This window comes from Pinus tabuliformis, chromosome 3_2 (genome assembly GCF_031772625.1).
Source record: "Pinus tabuliformis cultivar Carrire ecotype Pingquan chromosome 3_2, CPIR1, whole genome shotgun sequence".
Classification (NCBI taxonomy): Eukaryota; Viridiplantae; Streptophyta; class Pinopsida; order Pinales; family Pinaceae; genus Pinus; species Pinus tabuliformis.
In genome coordinates this window covers 991,948,966-991,971,542 of record NC_142302.1, presented here as the reverse complement: position 1 = coordinate 991,971,542, position 22,577 = coordinate 991,948,966, and the positions used below count along the sequence as shown (strand labels likewise).

The 22,577-nt window shown below is 38.0% G+C and overlaps 1 protein-coding gene across 5 annotated transcripts in view; it reads left to right on the top strand.

Moving 5' to 3' along the window:
• Positions 1-22,283, top strand: part of LOC149183947 (eukaryotic translation initiation factor SUI1 family protein) — a 254,582-nt gene extending 232,299 nt beyond the window's left edge. For all 5 annotated transcript variants that reach the window (XM_089417340.1, XM_089417344.1, XM_089417343.1 and 2 more), the window contains one exon: positions 21,605-22,283. In XM_089417340.1, the coding sequence (XP_089273466.1) occupies positions 21,605-21,729 (125 nt within the window). In that variant the 3' untranslated portion in view covers positions 21,730-22,283. The remainder of the gene's footprint in view (positions 1-21,604) is intronic.
• Positions 22,284-22,577: the final 294 nt, after the last annotated feature.

Sequence of the window (22,577 nt, the reverse complement as noted above, 5' to 3'; positions counted from 1 at the left end):
ATTGCACATGTGAGGGCTTGAATTCAAAAACATATTTCTCCTTGTCCAAATTTATTGATCTTTAGGTTGATTTTGGTCCTCTCAGAAAGAGGAATTCGATCTAATAATCATCTTCTTCAAATAAGCTGTCGACAGTGGAATTTGGCTCTAGTTGCACATTTTAACACTTGAAGATACATAAATAGAAGGATAATATGACCGGTCAAGAAGAGAGCAACTCGTCCCCCAAAAGCACAGGAAACTCCGCCCTCTATTCAACGTTAAATATCAAACCAATACACAACAAACTCTGCCTTTTTTTGAGAGCATAATACAGCCTCTTAATAGACCAACAACTTCAACTACAAGAATCACAAATTTGTCATGGAGTCAACCTTTCTCTTCTGAAATGGGCGATCTGGAAAATTCCTTGAATTATAGGCTCAAGGAAAACCTGATTTGACCTCTGGTACAAGTAGACAAAAAATTGACCCTCTTCAATAATACACTTCAACCTCTTTTCTCATGATAGCCCAATTTGAATAATAAATATTTGGAACACTTTGCTCTCCTTCAAATTGAGGCAATTCGACCTCCACATAGGCAACTTGACCCTAGAAAATAAGAATCTCGAATCTATGCAAATAACTAAGGTACTGAAGAATGCTTGCAATTAAACACAATTAGATCTTCAAAAAGAATTATGGAGGTGTTTGAACTAGGGAGGCACTTTCGTCCATTGAAATTAGAGAGACTAGCTAGGCTGGCAATGAGATCCACCGAAACTAGGGCGAGGAATTTTGCTTGAAATCCTCAATCTGAAACTTTCTTGAGTTGCTCTTTCATTAACAATGAGAAAATGATCAGATGGAATGAGTGATTAGCAAATGAGTCCACTCTCCTCTTATAATTTCTCATTAAGTCTCTCCAAACTTCTAGATTCCCTTTTAATATTATTTTATTGGTGGGGGCCACTTTCCACTAGCTACTCTTTTGCTTCCCTTTCTAATAAAATAATGTTTGCCACTATTCTCCAATAAAATAATATTTGCTGCCTTTCTTCAATAAAACAATATTTTCCCCTTTTTTAATTAATATCACCAAAGTTGAGCAAAACTCATTAGTGATTTCCATGCTCACAGAAGTAGGGATATTACACCATATAACATGGTGGGCAATATCCAAGTGGCTATGAACAACATAAAAGAAGCCAAAAAAACTGGCATTGCCGTGTACGGGATCACCAGAAACAATATTTTATGAGGAATATCAAAAGGAATGTAAATGACAAAAGCTAAATTAGGAGCACAAGAATATTAAACCTGTAAAATATAGACCCTTACATTGATGATCCAGAAAGAGAGTAATGTTCAAAGTCTTCTTCAGGGGGAGAACCTCCAATTGAGTAGAGCTTCGATACAATGAATCTAGTTGATAAAAAAGTTACATAGTTGTCTCGCTTTCCAATTGCCCTGGAAGTGACTCGCTCTGCCTTTCAGGTGATCGCTCGACCTCCAACAACTGAAACAATTACTTTCTGACACTTCGAAATGGGGTGTCTGGCTGCTTGGCATCTCTACAAAAATAATTCAGCCTCCCAACTACTGCTACTCTGCTACTGAGAAACTCTGTTGGAAATGACTCTGTTGCTCCCTCTCACTTCTGCTTCCCATCTTTGGCTCGAACTCTTCTACCTGCACTGAACATGAAAACTAGATAGCTCGATCTACCCAAGGGACTCGCTCACTAAGTGTGTCTAGCTCCAACCCCGTCGACCTCTTATAATCGCTCGTTGGCTCACCAACGGCCATGATTAAATCCTCATCAATGACTAATATCATCTCTAAGTTGATCCATGTGAGTTTTTAGAGAAATTTCACATTTTTCAATTAATTCCTGGTAATTAATTATTTTTCCTAAGTTAGACTTGGGAAAAATTTAATTATTGACTAATTAACTTAATTGAGTTGTCTCTAGATGTTTTCTCTTGAAAATTTTTTCTGGGTTATGGGTTCTTGTGTTCCTTAGCCTCTCTGATCAAAGTCAAGACTAGAACACTTGTCTGATGCTACAAAACTAACATGATCATCAACAAAAAATGTTGAGATTTCTAGGAAATGATTTCCATAGTTTTCTCAACCATGGTATCCATGCCATTGTAAACCACTCTTAGTAAAGGTTTTCCCACGTCGAGACTTCAAAGAAGCTCAAATGCAGGGGATGTGAACTTGAGCAAGAAATCTATCTTGCTCCACTACTCATCAAGATACAACCTATGCATGATAGTTCCTCACTTTAAATTTGCCTATTTCCACTCAGCCCAATGTTGATTTAACACCATAGAAACTAATGGTTGCTTAGCCTCAATAAGACATCCCAACACGATGAAGTTTAAGGCATATCTTATCTCAACATTTTCAACAACTCCAATTTGAAGTATTCTTGCAATCTCACTTGAGATTGTTGGTGGTTGGTGATGAATTTGATTCTCTCCCTTGCTTGTTCGATGAGTTTTTTAATCCTTCGAAATTTGATGTTAATCTCTTCTCAGATTAAATTTAAATTATGGAGAATGCATTAAGTCCAAAAAAATGATCATACCTGCACTAAATATTCATTACAACTTAGCAAAATAGTGCATTATGTGTGATAACTTGCACCACCTTAGTAGGTTATCTTTGCTCGATAACTTTGATTAAAATATCAACAATGAGTTGAGCATTGTTAAAATTGGCAACTAGGGCCAAATTCCACCTTGGGACAACTCATTTGATGGAGATGATGATTGGATTGGATGCCTCTTTTCGAGAGGTCCAAGATTGATAGACAGATCATCTCATTTGGACAAACAGAAGTGTGATTTTGAATTTATGCCCTCACATGTGAAAATTGATCAGGTCAGCGTCATCATTATGTAGGCTCAAGAAGCCTAATGGACGTGTCTCTTCACCCACAACAAAGTGTATAAATACAAGAGACCTCACACCTCATTTGGACATCTATCACTCAAACATTTTTCTTTTCATCAAATTGGTTCGTACAACTCTTGGGAAGCCTCTCTCTCTCTCACACGTATTGTTAGGCGGACAATTTTTCTGGGCAAAAATTACAGGCTGAATTTCAGATTTCAGGATAGGTTTGACCAACGTTGAAAAGCCGGAAAAGCTGGAACTGCCGGAAAAACCGGAAATGCCAAAAAAGTCGGAAAAGTCGGAATTGCCAGAAAAGCCGGAAAAGCCGGAACAACCGGAACTACCGGAACTGCCGGGAACAACCATAACTGCGATAATTGCCGAAACAGCCGAAGTATTTGTCTCCGAAGGAGAGCAGCATGCAAGGGACAACTAACTAACATTGGGACAATTGTATGGTACTTATCAACAAATACAGCAAGCATGCCATGTTACAGCTAGCATGCAAGGGAAAACTAGCATGCAACAACAAGCAAGCAAGGGACAACAAGCAAGCAAGGTGCAGCCAACACATAGGTCAGGATGGCAGCATGGTGCAGCAATGGCACATAATGCAGTACAGTGATGGGTATAATGATGATTAATGAAGCGTGATGAGATGCAGCATAGTGATGATGGGTGCAGCATGGTGTAGCGCGGTGAGGTGCAGCATGATGACGAAATGCAACACAACGATAGGTGAAGGAGTCACCTTGGAGAATTAGTTGAAGTAACATGTCTTCAACTGATCTCATGTATCATCTTCTTAGTGATGATCTATGCTCTTACCTAGAAAAGTCAAAGTGTTGACTTCTGTTGTAAACATACCATCTCTCTCTCTCTCCCTGCTGAACTATTGAAGAACATATAAGAAGAATTGATCAAGGGTTTCCTCACATTGGGCTTTGTCCCTGGCTAGCGCCACATCTTGTGTCCTCTTGTCTTGGCTTGTCTTCTACGATTTATGTTTATGTTCTATCTACAGTTTATTTTAATGCTGATGTGATTGCTAATCTGGAAAAGATATGGAGCTAACTGTGAAAATTGAAATAGATTGCTCTAAGCATAGAACATTCCTAAAATTAACACTTTGACTAATAAAAGATGACCCAATCATGAAACTCATGCTTTAATAAGTCATTGTAACAATAATAAAAAAATTCTTTTGATTCTTTTGATAAGTACATTAAATAATGACAAATACATTTATGAAGACCAAACCTAGTTACATTCTTCAACACGAAGGAGCAACTAGTGAGCGTGAAGACCCTATGTGTTGGTTGTAGATGGATTTATGATCAGCTAGAGGGCAGATTGGATAGCCAAGATTAAATGGCCATATGGACTTGGTGCATCGATAGAGGAAGGTTCTATAGATCGGGAGTTGAAGGACCGAGAAAATGTGTACAGGGTACAACCAAGGCAACTGTGAGGAGCTCTACATCAGCTAGATGATCGGAGTATCTTGTATTGGATGGATTGGTTGTCATCATGACAGACACCAAGCCTTAGTTGTTGTTGTCTTGTATCAATGGATGTATGAGGGCCATTATCCCTGGTATGGGAGCCCTAGACTATTGTAGTATCAGTTTGATTAATATAATGAAGTTGGGTTATTGTACAAAATTGTGTATATTTTGTGCACTAGTAGATTCACCACTGTATATTATTTTGTTGTGCACAGTAGTCTTGTTGTGATACTTGGATTGGTAGTGTTAGTGATTTAGGCTTCTATCCTAGACTCCAGTATCGTAGAAAAACAACACCAATGAGTACATAAACCTTAGTCAATACTAGGAGCTGAAAACAAGGCAATTCTTCAACCTTTGCACTAATTAACAACCATACTCATTGTATTCTTAAAGGACAAGTATCAACACATGAGATTCATTAGCCCCTGTGTTAATTTCAATGTTCCACCAAGACTCCGGGACGGGGAGACGCGGGTGCGGGGAGACGCACAAGGGGACGTGTGGGAGTAACCTCAAATTTTATTGAAATTTAGGGGGGACGGGGGGATGTCGGGGTATATAATTTTTTTCCTTTTTAATATATATATATATATATATATATATATATATATATATATTTCAAATTCATATTCAATAATGAAAGCATAAATAGAATGATACATATATAATTGAATTAAATAATGAAATACATTGATCCATACTCATCATTCTTACTAATACATACATGATTCATCCATAAACCACGAGATTCAATAATGAAATATTCTGATCCATATAATTATTCATTATTCACCATGCTAGAATCTACATCGATTTAAAAATTAAATTCATCATTCATCATTCTAGATTCTAAATTGATTTATAATTAAAATTCATCATTTATCATTCTAGAATCTAATTAGTACTAAGCAAAATAGACTATAATAGATATTGAAATCTAAAGACTAAAATATTAAATTGATATAACTAAAACTCAAAAGCAATGGAGTGACGAGTCTAAAATTCACTCTAAAGTACACAGAGGGTTTGGTGCTCTTGATTAAAGACTAATTCCATACCCTTGTACATGACAAAATGCAATGGAAACATTGCAATCCATCAAATCCTGAATTCCTGAAAAACTGTTAAGTCTACTGGATTTTGAGTGAGATTTAAAATTCTACTTTTTCCATATGAAATCCAATGAGGTCGGAACCACTCTCAAACATCCTGAGTCATTTCATGGTAATGTTAAAAATTTAAGTAAAATGATGAAAATGAAAGATAAAGGAGAATGCCACTTTTACTTTAAGAATTTAACATTACCATGAATTGCATAGCATTAGTAGGGAAATATGGTCAAATACTAGGTTTTCCCTATCATAAATCATTGTTTACAAGCCAATTTAAGGGGGGATGCATAGACCATTTTGAGGGGGGACGTCCAGGCATCCCCCTTTTAGGGAGTCACGTCCCCCACACTGGGGAAACGTCCCCCCTTGCGTCTCCCCGTGTCTCCCCAAAAGGGGGACGTGGGGAAACGTTTCCCCAGACGTCCCCCCGTCTCGGGTGTGGGGTGCGAGGGGTGTGCGCACCCGACCCTGGGGGACGCGTCCCCATGGAACACTGGTTAATTTTTGCATTGTGCATTCATATACTCCCTGCAACAAAAATGCTAATCTCAACCTATAGAATTCTGCAACAAGTTAATACAAATCCTTTTCTAGCAATGAGACAAGTTATCAAGAACCAGAGTATATGAAGTTTTATGCAAAACCATTATGACCGTCACAATATAAGTCAAAGACTTCTATCATTGCATTCCTATAAGAAGGATCATAACAACATGAAAATTCCTGCAAGGAAGATAGAAACACCATCAAATTCATAGGCAAACTCTTTTAGCTCATGTCACTGATCTCTGCATAACACACTGATCTTTGTCATGCATCCTTCTTTTTTGCAAAACAAGCAACGACATCACATATATCCCAATCAATGTATGTAAAGACTTTTCCTTGTGTATTCAGTGAAAACCCAAGTAGATTAGTCATTCAAAAGTGTTAGAATATCAGAAAGGCAAAATTATTTTTTTATCTTGATAATTACTTGTGATGTATTTGATTTCTTATTATCTCTTTTTGTCTTATTTTATCTTCTTATCATCAAGCAACTATCGAAAATAAAAAAACATGAAGATCAAGACAACAAGTGACACAGTATGTAGGCTCTCAGCGAGGGAAAAACCCCTCTTCTAGGGGAAAACCCAAAAAATTGAAAATTCTCCTCTTCTTCAAGAACCAAATCAAATGAGACAACCAAGACCTTTTGACCAACAATAAGACCTCTTCCAATCCACCAAGTCAGCCTCCCAAGTTGATTAGTCAAGATCTAGTTAAGATCTCCAAACGTCAACACAAGTCAACTTCCTTCAAGTTTAGTTAAACTTCAAATTTCGGCTTCCTACATTAGAATTTCAGCTTTTACTGCAGACCTACAACCTTTGGCCCTCTTGCAATTGTGAGGAAAAAGAAGAGAAAAATGAACTTCTCTCCTTTGCTAGGGTTCCTCCTTTTTTCGCTAGCGTTTTTCTTCCTTCTTCAAGTCCTTTTCATATCTTTTTCTTACCTTCACACTTCATTGTAATTGCAGATCGATCTTTTCTTGGATGGATGCCACAATAGGTTGAAGTCACAACTTATATATAGTGGTTGAATCTCCCTTAGGAGGCTAACTTGATGGCTCTTTGAGGCCGACTTGGTGGAGGAGGCTTACATGACCAATTTTCATAAAAATAGTTTTTTTTCTTTGATACAAAAAGCCCAATAAGGGTCTAGGACATGATAACAATGACAATGACTTATGAATCAACCCTAGAAATACACAATGGGTGCATAGACCTAGAAACATAATCAAATGAGCATGAACCCGTGCTTATAAAAATCATTTTTATTTGATCTTTTACAATAATTTACTTGTTCTTATCTTTACAAATATATAAAAATTACATCATGTCATGAGCTGAACAACAATTATGAAGATTGATACTAGTTACATTTTCAACAAAAAGAACCCTTATGATAACCATGTAAGTTGCAGATCTTCTTCACATGCAAGGTGATTGTTGTAGTTTTTCATGTCCTCTACAAAAGAAACAAACCAATAAAAAAACTTTGTCAATAAAAGGACATCTGCCCCAAGCACCACAACTTCTAAGGGCAACACACATGCAACCTTTTGTCATTGTAGACCTCTCTTTGGTACTATGCATAGATAACTAAGTGCGTGCATGTAAAATCTATGCATGCTTTGTCTCAAAAGCATTGTACCATCTTAATGTAGTCATGATGTAAATCAAGGACATTTTGATCCATAGATTAATGCATTTTAATTATACTCTCAGAAAACAAAACAATCTCCAAGAAGAATCTTTAGTGCATATATCCTTGTACAGTGTCAAATACAAATCATTCCACACCAACGATAGCTCAGAACTTGATCTAAGTGCAATCGATCTAAGCCAAGAAAAAGAAAAACATACTATCTATATGTGCATCAAATGGACCACAACCTTTAGATAGCTTAAGTGATATATTCACCTTTACTGGTTTGACTAGAGGATTTACACACTAGTGAAAAAAAATGCAACTCATCAAATACATACGTTTGGATCTATGAATATACACTTATAAGAAGAAGCTTCTACACACAATATTTTTTGAGAGGGAATAAATAGCCAAACCCCTGTCGCAATAGGCTCTTCAATACAATAGAATCAAATCAAATCATTAGGAATACTTGCAAACTTCTTTATTTGAAATTTCCATGAATTGTAGCAACTGAAAATTTATCTCCGAACTTATGCGGTTTATTTGTATTCTGTTAATTATTGACGACAAATATCGATAAACTTGTTGGAAAATGTAACTGTGTTTGGTCTTCATTAATGTATTTGAGTCATCATGAAATGTACTTGTCAGAAGAATAAAGAAGATAATTTTTATTATTGTAACAATGACTTATTAAAGCATGGGTTTCATGCTTGGGTCATCATTATATTTGTCAAAGTCCCCATTGAGGACACCTAGGATTAATATTGACTTTATAGTCGTCGTGTATTCAAAGAGACCCTTCTTAGGCTTTTGAATCATGTAAAAAGGTTTACTATTGAGTCAAATATAATTTATGTATTCTCCACACCAAGTCGGCCTAAGGACTCCAATTCGACCTCACATGGAGCCTATAAATACAAGCAAGTTGAAGTCATTTGGAGCAATTCATCTCAAGCAAGTTCGATATCTCAAGAGTAGTTGGAGAAGTGCGAAGTAGGACGAAGTGGGTCTAAGGAAGTCGAAGGAAATGCGAGTTTGGGAAAGTGTAAGGAGAAGAAGAAAATCGAACTTTTGGTGCTTCTCTCTCTCAGTTTCGTGCCTTGGTTTGGGAGATTGAAGTCTTCCAAGTTTCGTTGATGTCGGAAGTTGCTGCCTAGTCGAAGTTGCTGGAAAGAGGTCGAAGATCTAGGAGGCTAACTTGGTGTGGAGGGAAGGTCTAGTCTTTGTCTAGGGTGAAGAGTCTCAAAGAATACTATTGAAAGGAAGAATTTTCTTGATTGGGTTTTCCCCTCGAGGGGGGTTTTGCCCTGGCATAGTGCCTACATCTTGTGTCTCTTGTTTTTGTTATCTTCATACACACATAGTCTGGTAATTGCTTGATGAAAGATAAGATAATAAAGAAGTAAAAGAAGCCAACGCACTCACAAGTAATTATCGATAAAGGAGAATCAAACCCTAATATAACTGCTTTGATTTTCCAACATGGTATCAGAGCTAAGGTCAAGAAAAGTCAAAGATCACTTTGTTGGCATGGATTCTCCCTCTTTGATGAACTATATAAGAATGAGTATCAACACTGCTGGAAGCTAGATCAAGAAGCTCATCTACTACTTATTCAACAAGGTCAAAAGTCAAGGGTTCTTGGCTGCTCTTACAGGTTCTCTAAATGATTGCAATGCATGGATCATTGATAGTGGAGCATCGAGACACATGTCAGGAGAAAGTAAACAACTTCATACACTATCAAAGGAACCATCTTCTCATGCAGTGGAATTGGGTGACAACAAAAGCTATGCTGTTAGAGGCCTGGGATCAACATCGTTGAAGCTAGATAATGGATCGAAGCTACACCTCAACAAATTCTTTATGTTCCAGGGTTGAAAATGAATTTGCTTTCTATTTCTTGTTTAGAAGATAAAGGAGAAAGATTTGCTTTTGTTGATGGAAAAATATTGATTTGGGGAAAAGACTTTAGCATTGATGAAGCTAGGGTTATTGGAGTTCGTGAAGGAAGCCTTTATAAAGTCATTACACCACCTCCTCAAGTTTTGGTTCATATGGAAATAAGTCCCATTGAGCTATAGGGCATAGGAGGTATGGTTATTTACATTATAAGGTCATCCCTACTCTTAGTCAATTGGTTCATGGTATTCCTAATATGAAGTTAGATCATGAAGGTGTGTGCAAGGGATGCTCTTTGGGAAAACATACAAGAAAGCCATTTCATAATAGTGAAACTAGGTCTAAAGAGATATTAGACCTCATCCATTCGTATGTGTGTGGGCCCTTGTCTGACAAATCACTTGGTGGTCATCTCTATTATGTGTCATTCATTGATGACCATTCTTGAAAGACATGGCTCTACCTCCTCAAAACAAAAGATGAAGTATTTGATAAGTTCAAGGAGTTTAGGGCCGAAGTGGAAACCCTAACCGAAAGAAAGATAAAAACTCTAAGGTTTGACAATGGTGGGGAATACACTTCTAAGGAATTGATTGCATATTGTAAGGAAGCATGTATTAAGAGGGAGCTCATTGTTCCCTATTATCTCGAACAAAATGGATTAGCTGAAAGAAAGAATAGGTCAATTGAAGAAGGCATTTGAACTATGCTCCTTGATCAAGACCTACCAAAATTCTTATGGGGAGAAGCAACAATGACAACCGTGTATATTCAAAATAGAAGTCCTCATAAGAGTCTTGATAATACAACACTCGAAGAAGTATTCATAGGAAAGAAGCCGAGTGTGGATCACCTCCGAATATTTGGAAGTCCAACATATATCCATGTTCCAAAGGACAAGCGAAAGAAGTTGGACTCTACAAGTATCAAGGGAATATTCGTTGGATATAGTCTCTCCTCAAAAGCATATAGAATCTACATAAAGGAAGGAAGACACATTGAAGTAAGCAGGGATGTCATATTCGATGAAAATCAAGCATACAAGAAATCAAAGGACATTCCTATTGATTATGATGACGAAGAAGTTACCATATTTGAAGAAGAAGAAGTTCATCATAAAAATCCTACTACAAATCAAGAAGAAGGACCAAGTGAGCCTATTCAATTGGTGGTCATCCCAACCACAAGGAAAATGCCAAATTGGTTAAAAGCCACATTAGAAGATGCTGAAGGACATGAAGCTGCGAAAGGTTCCTTCAGGGAAAGTAAGAGACCAAAGAGATATTCTGGCTTATGCTGCATATATGACAAAGTTAATTGAAGCCGAACCATCTACATTCAAGGATGTTGCACATCAAGAGGTTTGGAATAAAGCAATGCAGGAAGAATATCAATCCATCATGAAGAATGGGGTTTAGGGGATTGTTCCTAGACCTAGTGACAAATGGGTTGTCACATCTAAATGGATCTATAAGGTCAAACATGTTGTTGATGGAAGTATTGACAAGTACAAAGCAAGATTCGTTGTAAGGGGTTTCTCTCAAAAGGAAGGCATTGATTATGTAGAAGCCTTTGCACCCATATTAAGGTACACTACCATTAGATCGTTGGTTTCATTGGCTGCTACATTGGGGTGGAATATCCATCAAATGGATGTGAAGACCACATTTCTGAATGGGACAATTGATGAGGAAGTGTACATCGAACAACCCGAAGGCTTTGAAGTTAATAGCAAGGACTCTCATGTTTGTAGACTTAAGAAGGTCTTATATGGTTTGAAGCAAGCACCTAGAGCATGGTATGCTAGGATGGATGCATATCTACTTAGAATTGGGTTCGTGAAGAGTTCTGTTGATCTGAATCTCTACATCAAAGTCATGAATAATGAACTTGTCATTATTCTACTATATGTGGATGATCTATTCATCACAGGTGTAGAGCGAAGAATTCAAGAATGCAAGAGGATGTTGACAGTTGAATTTGAAATGAAGGATCTAGGAATGATGTAGTATTACCTTGGTCTAGAAGTATCGCAGAGACCTGGGGAGATATATTTGGGGCAAGGAAAGTACATCATCAAGTTGTTGTAGAAATTCGGGATGATGGATTCCAAGCCGATGACTACTCCTATGATCACCAATCTCAAGAAGTTGAGGGGCTCTGACTCTAGTCTCATGGATCCTACCTCCTATCATTAGTTGGTGGGTTCCCTAATGTATCTGGTAAATACTAGGCCAGATATATGTTTTACAGTAAACATTCTTAGTCAGTTTCAGTTGGAGCCTCATCATGATCACTAGATAGTTGCCAAACATATATTGAGGTATCTTTGTGGCACTATACATCACTGCCTAAAGTATGATAATAAGGAAGTCAAGCTCTAATTGGGGTGGAAGTGAGACCAATGGAAGGAGCATTGCCAGAGGATGTTTTAGTCTGGGAGTTGCTATGATCTCATGGATGAGTAGGAAGCAAGATCCCATTGCTTTAAGTAGTGCTGAGGCAGAATATGTGGCTACATGTGAAGTAGGAAAGGAGGCTGTTTGGTTAAGGAAGCTTCTGACATATTTGTTCGAGAAGTCTCTGGTTCCTACTGTGATTAATTGTGACAATCAAAGTTGTATCAAGATGTCTGGAGATCCCGTGTTTCATGTCTGGAGATCCAGTGTTTCATGCTAGAACGAAACATATCAACAATACGTTCCATTTTATTAGGAACTTGGTGTAGGATGAGATCGTGAAGTTGGAGTATGTCTCGACAGATGAACAGGTAGCAGACATACTAACAAAGGCTCTTCCTAATAAGAAGTTTGAATATCTAGAGAACCTGCTTGGTTTCGTAGATATTGCTGATTGTATTGATGATAAGAATGTGGAAGAGATTTGTTGAGGCTTTGCAAGTGAAGCATTTCCTAGGAAGACATCTGGCCAACACTTTGTAATGATGTCTAGGTCCCAAAGTAGGGAAAATGGCGTGGGTCATAGAGCTCTGACCATGGATACACACCTAGATCCCTGGGTTGGTGGTTAGCAAGTAAGCCTGATGGTACCTAGAGAGGCTGAAAGCTTGAGTCCATCTTATTCCCACTTGGATAGATTACCCTAGTCAAGAATCTAGTCCGTGGCATTGCGGTGCCTAAATTGTTGAGAGACCAATGGATAGATTGCCTTGGTCAGGAATCTAGTTTGTGGCATTGTGGTGCCTAAATTGTTGAGAGACCAATGGATAGATTGCCCTGGTCAGGAATCTAGTCCATGGCATTGCGGTGCCTAAAGTTCTTCATTGTTCATATAGTTTGATATCTTCCATTGTATTTGTACATTATGAATACCAACCTAGTTAAGAGGTAGTGTTGGAAAATGTAACTATGTTTGGTCTTCATTAATGTATTTGAGTCAATCATGAAATGTACTTGTCAAAAGAATAAAGAAGATAATTTTTATTATTGTAACAATGACTTATTAAAGCATGGGTTTCATGCTTGGGTCATCATTATATTAGTCAAAGTTCCCATTGAGGACTCCTAGGATTAATATTGAGTTTATAGAGTCATTGTATATTCAAAGAGACCCTTCTTAGGCTTTTGAATCATGTAAAAAGGTAGTATTGAGTCAAATATAATTTATGTATCCTCCACCCCAAGTCGGCCTAAGGACTCTAATTCAACCTCAAATGGAGCCTATAAATACAAGCAAGTCAAAGTCATTTGGATAAATTCATCTCAAGCAAGTTCGATATCTCAAGAGTAGCTGGAGAAGTGCGAAGTAGGACGAAGTGGGTCTAAGGAAGCCGAAGGAAGTGCGAGTTTGGGAAATTCTAAGGAGATGAAGAAAATCAAACTTTTGGTGCCTCTCTCTCTCAGTTTTGTGCCCTGGTTTGGGAGATCGAAGTCTTCCAAGTTTTGGTGATGTCGGAAGTTGCATGATGCCTGAAGCTACTGCCTAGTCAAAGTTGCTAGAAATAGGTCGAAGATTTGGGAGGCTGACTTGGTGTGGAGGGAAAGTCTGGTCTTTGTCTAGGGTGAAGAGTCTCGAAGAATACTATTGAAAGGAATAATTTTCTTGACTGGATTTTCTCCTCGAGGTGGGTTTTTCCGTGGCATAGTGCCTACATCTTGTGTCTCTTGTTTTTGTGATCTTCATACACACATAATCTGGTAATTGCTTGATGAAAGATAAGATAATAAAGAAGTAAAAGAAGCCAACACACTCACAAGTAATTATCGATAAAGGAGAATCAAACCCTAATATAACTGCTTTGATTTTCCAACAAAACTCACACTGCAATTCTTCACAAATAAAATACGTTGCGGAAAATAAAATATTGGAACTGAGAAAATAATGCGCACACAATAATAATGACACCGTTATTTTTGAATAAATGTACATGGAAAAACCCCCGAAGGGAAAACCAATGCAGCAGATGAGGGTTTTATTATTATTCAACAATTTGAGAATTACAACTAGTTGTCGTAGAATGGCAAACCTCCTACATACAAATACTGATCTCCTCTGGCGAAAAAATCTCGCTGTCTCCCTCTACAACTCGATCTAGCCTCTCCTAGCTAACTCACACTCCTCCTAGCTACTCGCATTGCACGAATGGAAATGCACATTGTTTCTTTGGAAAATTTGTACAATCTTTGGGAACCCTTCCCAGCAAGTCGTCTTGCCTCCTGGACTGCTCTATACCCACTCGCTTTGCCTCTGGTAAACAGATCTAGCAACTAGCAACTGGAGCCTGGTCTCTCCTACAATTCACACTGCTAAAGTGGCCTCTTCTATAGATGACTTTGGCCTCCTCTTCCTGTCACTTGGACATTGGAAAATTTGAGGAAATCTCCTTCGAAATCCTGCTCCAAAATCTGCTGAAACCCCATTGCTTGGTGTCTCCCTAGCTTCAATTGTGCCCTTGCTAAATCATTGCAACTGGGTAGTCGAACTGCTCAAAATGATTTCGATATCTTCTCCAAACTCCTTCGACTTGCTCTTTTAATCTTTTGTTGGGAAACCAATGGCTATGATCACATCTCAATTGATGGCTATGATCATCTTGAATCCATCAATTCGCTTTTCTGGAAGTCTCTAGAGCAAAATTGGTTTCCCTCAATTAATCTCATTTAATTAACCAATTTTCCTAAGTTAGACTTAGGAAATATTTTATTATTGGCTAATTAATCTAATTGAGGTGTTTCTAAGGCTTATCTTGTGAAACCTTTTTTGGGTTTTGGAGATCATGTGCTCCTTAGCCTCTTAGATACCATATAGACTAAAACACTTGTCTGTTGTTGCCAAAAACTAACACTGTAGACATTGATCTATACAACAATCTACTGATAAACCTTGCGTTCATTGTGTGATCTAAGCAAACCATATGCGTTATAAACGTCAGAACCATAAATCTAAGACTAGCACACACTCTATGCAACCATGTTCAGAAAATACACCACTAATGCACTCTTTCAGGCAAATGATCCATGTGTGTATCCCTTCTCTGTTCAGTACAGATCATAATATTATATATATAGTGTACAAAAAGTCTAGTGAATGTGTGATACGCATACACAATGTACCTCCATCAATAACCATTTCAGAAATTAAGGTGGATCAAACCAGAACAAAGAAAAAGGTTCGATATTCAGTCGATCCAGAACAAAGCTTACATATGACAGGTAAAAACCAATCCATTAGATAGTTGAACCATTTTCTTTCTTTCATATTGTTGGGTCCTTGCATGCTGGTGAAAACAATCCTGCAAAAGCTTACCATTTTAGATTGAAACATGTCAAATCATGGTCATTCACACTGTCTTCTTCCTGGTCCGGATCAATCAAAATACTTGAAGACTATCGGTGCCAGAACCAATTGATCTGCATAAAAAATGCACACACTTGAATTCTCAGATCTGCAGATAAACCAGTTCCAGAACAAATACACAAAAAATTATTTGATGAAAGATCATTCCACCAAAACACACTCCACTGCCCATTCTCACCGCTCTGATACCATGTTGAAAAAAAATAATTTCTGATCTACAGATAATTACTTGTGATATTATTTATCATTAGTCAATTTTCATCAAACAATTATACATCAGAAATTAAACCCATGTTGATTGGGAGTGGGAGCGGGAGCGACCATGTTCAGAAGCTCCCGGTTTGGGAGCGAATCTGGGAGTGATTTTTTAAAAATATATATATTTTTTATATTTTTTAATTTTTGATACAGATATGTCAACAAAAACATGTAGAATGATGAATTAGACATAAAAAACATAAAAAAACATAGATTGATCATTGAACCATATCACATCAATCATCTAGAAATTATAATCGTCATCAACCATGTCCACAAGTTAGTAAAATACATATTACAAGTGCAACATATTGAGTCTCATGAATCATGATTCATCAAATTCAATCTTAAAGTTTCAACTTCAAGCTTTCAAAATTGAAAATTCAATAACATTTATCATCATTGATCACCAAAGTTGTACTTGTAAGCTAAGTTTAACCATTACAAGAAGTAATATCTAAGATATTTCTAAGTCCTAACTTCTAACTGTTAACATGATATGAAATGTTATAAATTTATAAAATGAAACATGAATAATGAAATGAAATGAAACAACTTTAGTCTTTCACGAAGCATCATATTCATAATTCACAATCATTACCAATGAGTTATAATTGCCAAGGCCCAACTTCAAACTTCAAATTTTCATTGTCACAGTGATATATTGTTTACAAAAAATATCATTATGATATGAAAGAGTCAAGAATCAAGAGTCAAGGACTCAAAACTCAATAGTTATGAAAACTAAAGTCTAATAGAAACTAAAAAAGACAAGTAAACTGTAAATCTACATATGGCCTTTGCCACGAGAGTCTCCAGGAGTATAAGCAGGTCGTGATGGTCTTCTAGGAGTCTTCTGCACAGACCGACGACCAGAACTAGAACCTCCACGTGAGGGTGTAGATGGAGGCGGCGACAGCAAAGGAACAAGACTTAGACCTCGAGCACTGCTACTGGATGGTGGAGGTGGAGGTGGCGGTGGCATGGCTGCTGCAACTGCTTCATCTTCATCCCTTACAAGTTCCTCTTCCAGTTCTTCAATATGTACAATGCCATCCTCCAAATTGTCATCCTCTGGGTGATTGTCCCAAATTTTATATGTGGGATCCTCATAAGCCCGATCACAGTAATGACTCAACAACCTCAAGTTGTAGTGCACATAAACCAAGCTTTCTGCTCGGTTTTCATTGAGTCTGTTTCTTTTCACATTATGTATGTAGCTGTAGGTGCTCCAACACCTCTCTGCAGAAGAAGTATTTACAACCTGTGAAAGAACTTTTTTTGCCAATTTTGGCAAAAGTCCATGCCTGCCATATGTTTCCCACCATGTGAGAGTATCAAATCTATCTCTGTCGTCCATTGCATGGAAGTTACCATACAAACCAGTGCCACTGAAGTATCTGCCTATTTCAAGGCGCACAGCGGCACATTCCTCCCTGTCAGGTACCAACTTTTCTAATGCTTCCAAATATCCTTTAGTTATCTCTGGATCTAAATGGGGTTTGGTCCTAACTCCACCCCCTGCTGCAGGTTGGCCGAACCAAGATGTAGAGTAGTATTTTGGCGTAAGGATATACGCCAAGCAATGTAGTGGAAGATTAAGCCTATTCCACCGTTCACACACACAATCATGAATCAGTTTGTACAAGTTGGGATCTCTATTATGAACAATGTCTTTTATTTCCCCCAACATGGTATCCATTTGCTCATACACCTCGCCAATCACTGGTTTGTCTGTATTTGCAAACCGAATCATGTGATAAATTGGCTTGGTGAAATCCAATACCTGCCTCACACTTGTCCAAAACTGCCCATCAAGAGCGGCCTTCTCCACCATTTCAAAACCTGCCATGTCAGCTGCATTTGTAGCCCTTTCCTTTAATACCTGCCAATGTGGACTTGATACCATGCTAGCTAATGCCTCTCTTACCTTCAAAAGGCATCTGAAGGTGAGGTAATAGCTACCAAATCTGGTCTTCGCAATCTTCAACAACTCCAATCTCGAGTGACTGCGGAAAAGGCCATGGGTATTGCTATGATTTGTAATAAATTTTATCATTTGTTTGCCTTTCTTGTCCAAATCACCAATCCATTGGTATTGTTCATTTTTGTTCTTGACAATATCATGCAACAGAAGGTTCAATGTGTGAACCAAACATCCAGACCAAAATATGTTGGGGTATTTATCCTCAATAATTGCTTCCGCTGCCTTACAATTAGGTGCATTATCAGTGATGACTTGGATGACATTGTATGAGCCAATACGCTCAATTGTTTCAAGTAATGCTTCTGCAATGTTGATGGCGGTCTTGAACTTGTCTGAGTAATCATGTGCAGCTAGAAAGATGGGACCACTAACAGACACAGCAAGAACACTTATCAATGGCTTGCCTTTTACATTTGTCCATCCATCAGATACAATAGACACCCCATGGTCAGTCCAAGAACTTGTCATTCTATTCAAAGAATGTGATATTTTTGCTTTTTCATGATCAAGGCCAACAGTTCTTGCCTTGTCATACCCAGGGCTCTTGTATCCTTTAGGGGCATCATTTATGGCAGAAACCATTTCGTGCCAATAAGGTGAGCAAAAAACATTGAATGGTATCCCACATGCATAGAGAAACCTGTAAACCTTTGAATCCACATCATTTCTACACCCCTCATCAAGGAAATCTGATATGGTTCTACGCCTTAAAGATGATGACCCTGTGCCTCCATATCCACTGCCTTGGGAGGATGTTGAAGGAGTTCTTTGTGATTGTGAGCTTGGTTCAAAGAAACCCCTTGATTTTTTTGATCTGTATTGGGCTTCCTCCTCTTCCCTTATGTATTTGGCTCTATCCGTTGCTGACACCGCTGTACAAGTTTTGATCCCTATTTGTTTGTCTCCATCCCATGGCCTTTTCCCGCAGAGGTGTCTTCTAGCACGGGTGTATGAACCTGTGTAATCAGTGTTGCAATGGGGGCAATGAAATTTAGTGGTTCCACCCCCTCTCCCTGTTTCAGCCCTGTTAACATATTTCCACAATGGAGTTTGGTCTTGTTTAGTTTTTTGAGGGTCATGTTCACCCTCCTCCAGCTCCTCCTCACCGGGGTTTTCACCAATTTGACTTTCTCCAGCTTCTTCATCCCCCTCTTCAGTTTGGCCCCTCCGTTTCCTACTCTCTAGCACCATAATAACCATAAAAGGGACCAAGAAGAGGAAAATGCCAAGAAATATAGCCAGGTCCATGGTGTTTGATGTTTGTAGGGTTTTGATTCTTGAATCTGCAAATTAATTCAATTTATTGGGATTAATTAATTTAATTTATTAATTTAATTTAAATTCATGATTTTTAAACTCAATAAACTAAATTAAATTAACTAAATTACTACCTAACTAACTAAACTAACTAAATTACTAAGTTACTTACCTCTGCAGGCTTGCTCCTCGCTCCTTGGCACTTGCTCCTTGCTCCTTTGCTCTTGCTCCTCGCTCCTTTGCTCTTGCTCTTGCTCCAAACTCTTGCTCAATGAAGTGACAATGAAATTTTTTTAGGCCCATTGGGCTTTTAAAACCAATTTTTTTTTTTTTAAATTCGATTTTTTTTGGCGTCCGCGGAAATTTTTTCCGCCGGATCGCTCCCGGCGCCCGTCAAAACGCTCCCGGAGCGATTTTTAACGCCCGGGAGCGATCGCTCCCCGATCGCTCCCGGGCGTTAAAAATCGCTCCGGGAGCGACGGAGCGATCGCTCCCTGCAACGCTCCCGAAAAAGGCAGGGAGCGCAAATTTTTTTTCGGGAGCGATTTTGGGAGCACGCTCCCGAGCTGCTCCGGAGCCGCTCCTGCCCGGAGCGCGATTCGGGAGCGGGTTCGAGGGGGGGGCGCTCCCCCGCAACTATGAATTAAACCAATAGCAGGTGATAAGTAAGTAGAGATCACAGTGCACAATAATAAGAGACAAGTGTTTAGGTCAGAGACCAGGGTAAAATCCCACAAAAGGGAAAACCCAATCAAATTCCTTAGAGAGATCCTTCAATAGTACATCAAAACATAGATAATACTAGCCACAAGATGGCATCCACAAGTGCTAAGTCTCCAATGTAAATATCTGCAACACAATGTCAGCAAGATGTCCAATAGAGTGTCCAACGAGCTCACCACCGAGAGGCTCAGATAATAGATCTCTTGAAGTTCAGACCTTGAATAGAATCACAATCAGATTAGAGCTCAGATCTAGGCTTAGATCTCGGCCTTGTCTTAGTCAGGAACAAAACAGATTTCTGATAATGAGCAGATCTTGGTCACCAGACTTCAGATCACAAGTATAATAATCAGATGTCGGTCACCAGACTTCAGATCACAAGTATAATAATTAGATCTTGGTCACAGACTTCAGATCACAAGTGTAATGAGCAGATTTCGAATCTTTGACTTCAGATCATAAGTATAATGAACAGATCTCGAACCTCTGACTTCAGATCATAAGTATAATGAGTAGATCTCGAACCTCTGACTTAAGATCATAAGTATAATGAGCAGATCTCGAACCTCTGACTTAAGATCATAAGTATAATGAGCAGATCGCTAATCACTGATTTTAGATCATAAATTTAATGAGGAGATCTACAGATCTTGGAACACTTCACATAGGAGAGCAGATGAGTAAGGCATGTGTGTTCAAATGATTCCCAAAGAGAGCGAATTAATTTCTATATATAACCATCATGTGATCCGAATGAGTGAGTTTCTAGGCAAACCAACTGGCTATCATGTGATCTGAATGAGTGTTTCAAGGCAAGCCAACTTGATCATCTAGAAGAGCCAGCCTAGCACTTGTGGAGCCACATGAAATTAAAAATAAAAATAATAATTTTGTTGTTCTCAAATACAATGAAAATAAATAATTTTACAAAAAGTTGATCAGAATTCCGGATTTATGGGAACTCTAACTGTGTATAGGTGAATTTCAGTAATTGGATGGAAGTTTGCTATAAAATTAGATGACTCCATTTCTCCAATACTGATCTGTTAAGGTTGTAATGCAATCTCTATTATAATTTTTTGGAGGAATGCTCAGAAACTGGTAATTTTTGTCTTGTACAATATTCAATATTTTGGGGTACATTTTGTTCTGTTATGCTGCATATTTGGCTATTATATAGTCAAGTTGGCTTTATGAGGTATTTATCTGGGGCACTAATAGCAGGCTATCTGAGAGCTTATGGTTAGTGTGGTGTAGTAGTGCAACAGGCTTGGTGGACATTCGCTAAATATTAATGTGCTTTTTATTGCTACTATCAAGTGTCTTACTAATTTCATATTATATTTTCTTTTATAAATCTAAGGGATTCCAGCTGTTTCTGCTTTCTTTTGAAGTCAGTCTGCTCTGTTCTGAGTGCCGTAGAAAACTCTGCCAATTTTTTTTTTTTTTCTTTTTGGTTCCTGTTCCGTGGAATAATGAGGCAGTTATAGTTCATGATTTTGTCAGCCCCAAGACAGATTAGGATCTCCTGTGCTCATATTTCTGAATTGCCAGCAAGCTGCAGTTTCAATTGTGTAACCATTTGTCTACTCTATCAGAATATATATGGACTTGCATGCATTTCCTTCTGATTATTGTATCCGGTCGCTAAATTGGGGTCTTCTATCCTTCAAACTTTTAAGTTTAAATGCATAACATGCACATTGCTTTTATTTCTGAATTGCCTACAAGCTGCAGTTTCAATTGTGTAACCATTTGTCTACTCTATCAGAATATATATGGACTTGCATGCATTTCCTTCTGATTATTGTATCCGGTCACTAGAATTGTGGTCTTCTATCCTTCAAACTTTTAAGTTTAAATGCATAACATGCACATTGCTTTTAGCTGGTTTCTTTCTTTTCTACCTTGCGAATGTGTGCATAATGTCTTATTATATATTTACAGGTAAGAAAGGGCAAAATGAAGTGCTGGTACAGGGTGGTGTTCTAGAGGATCTCGCAAGACACCTTGTTCAACAGTATGGAATACCCAAAAAGTACATAGAAATTCTTGACAAGACAAGGAAATAAGTCTTCTGTTATGTTACCTGTTAGCCCGGGCACACAGAATGATGGACATTCAGAAATGCAAAGACATCTGATGAAAGCTGTGATCGCATTAATTCATAGAAGTACTTCTATTTGCTGCTATATTGCTGTGCTCTATTACTTATGAGTGTACATGTATAACTATAAACATTTCCTTCTGGATAAGGAAATGAAGGGGTACATATAGGATTAGAAATTATTTAATAAGTCTGATTGTTTTCCTTATTCCTTTCACCAGCATATGTGGGTGAAATATCAACCGTCTGAAATTGAGCCCGGGGATTATTAGAAAGGTACTTGCTAAGTGAGGATTTGTATTACTGCATTAAAATATTTCACATATGGTTATGGATATGAACAAAATCTAACGCTAGCAGCTGAAGTGGGCATTCTGTCCTTTTCGCTCCGTGTATTGCATACAAAGTAGTGGGGTGCAAGGTACATGTATAAACAATTGTTTCTGGGGAAGGAAATGAAAAGTTACATATAAGATCAGAAATTATTTAAATAAAATAAGTCATTGGGTTCCTTGTTCTTTTCATTAGCATTATGTGGGTGAAATATCAATCCTCTGAAATTGAGCAAAGGTACCTGCTTATTGAGGATTTGTAAAACTACTGTATTAAAAGGCTACCTGCTGTAGTGGTTATTTTGTCCCCTTGTGGCTTCTTGTAAACTATTGCGTAGAAAAAGTGAGTGCAATCTACAGCTCAAGGTGGGATAGATGTTACATGTCTATGGATGGTGTTAATATATTAAAATGAAAAAGGTTGAGATAAACTAAAGAGGAAAAACTCTAAGAAACCAAAACATTTTAAATTACCATGATG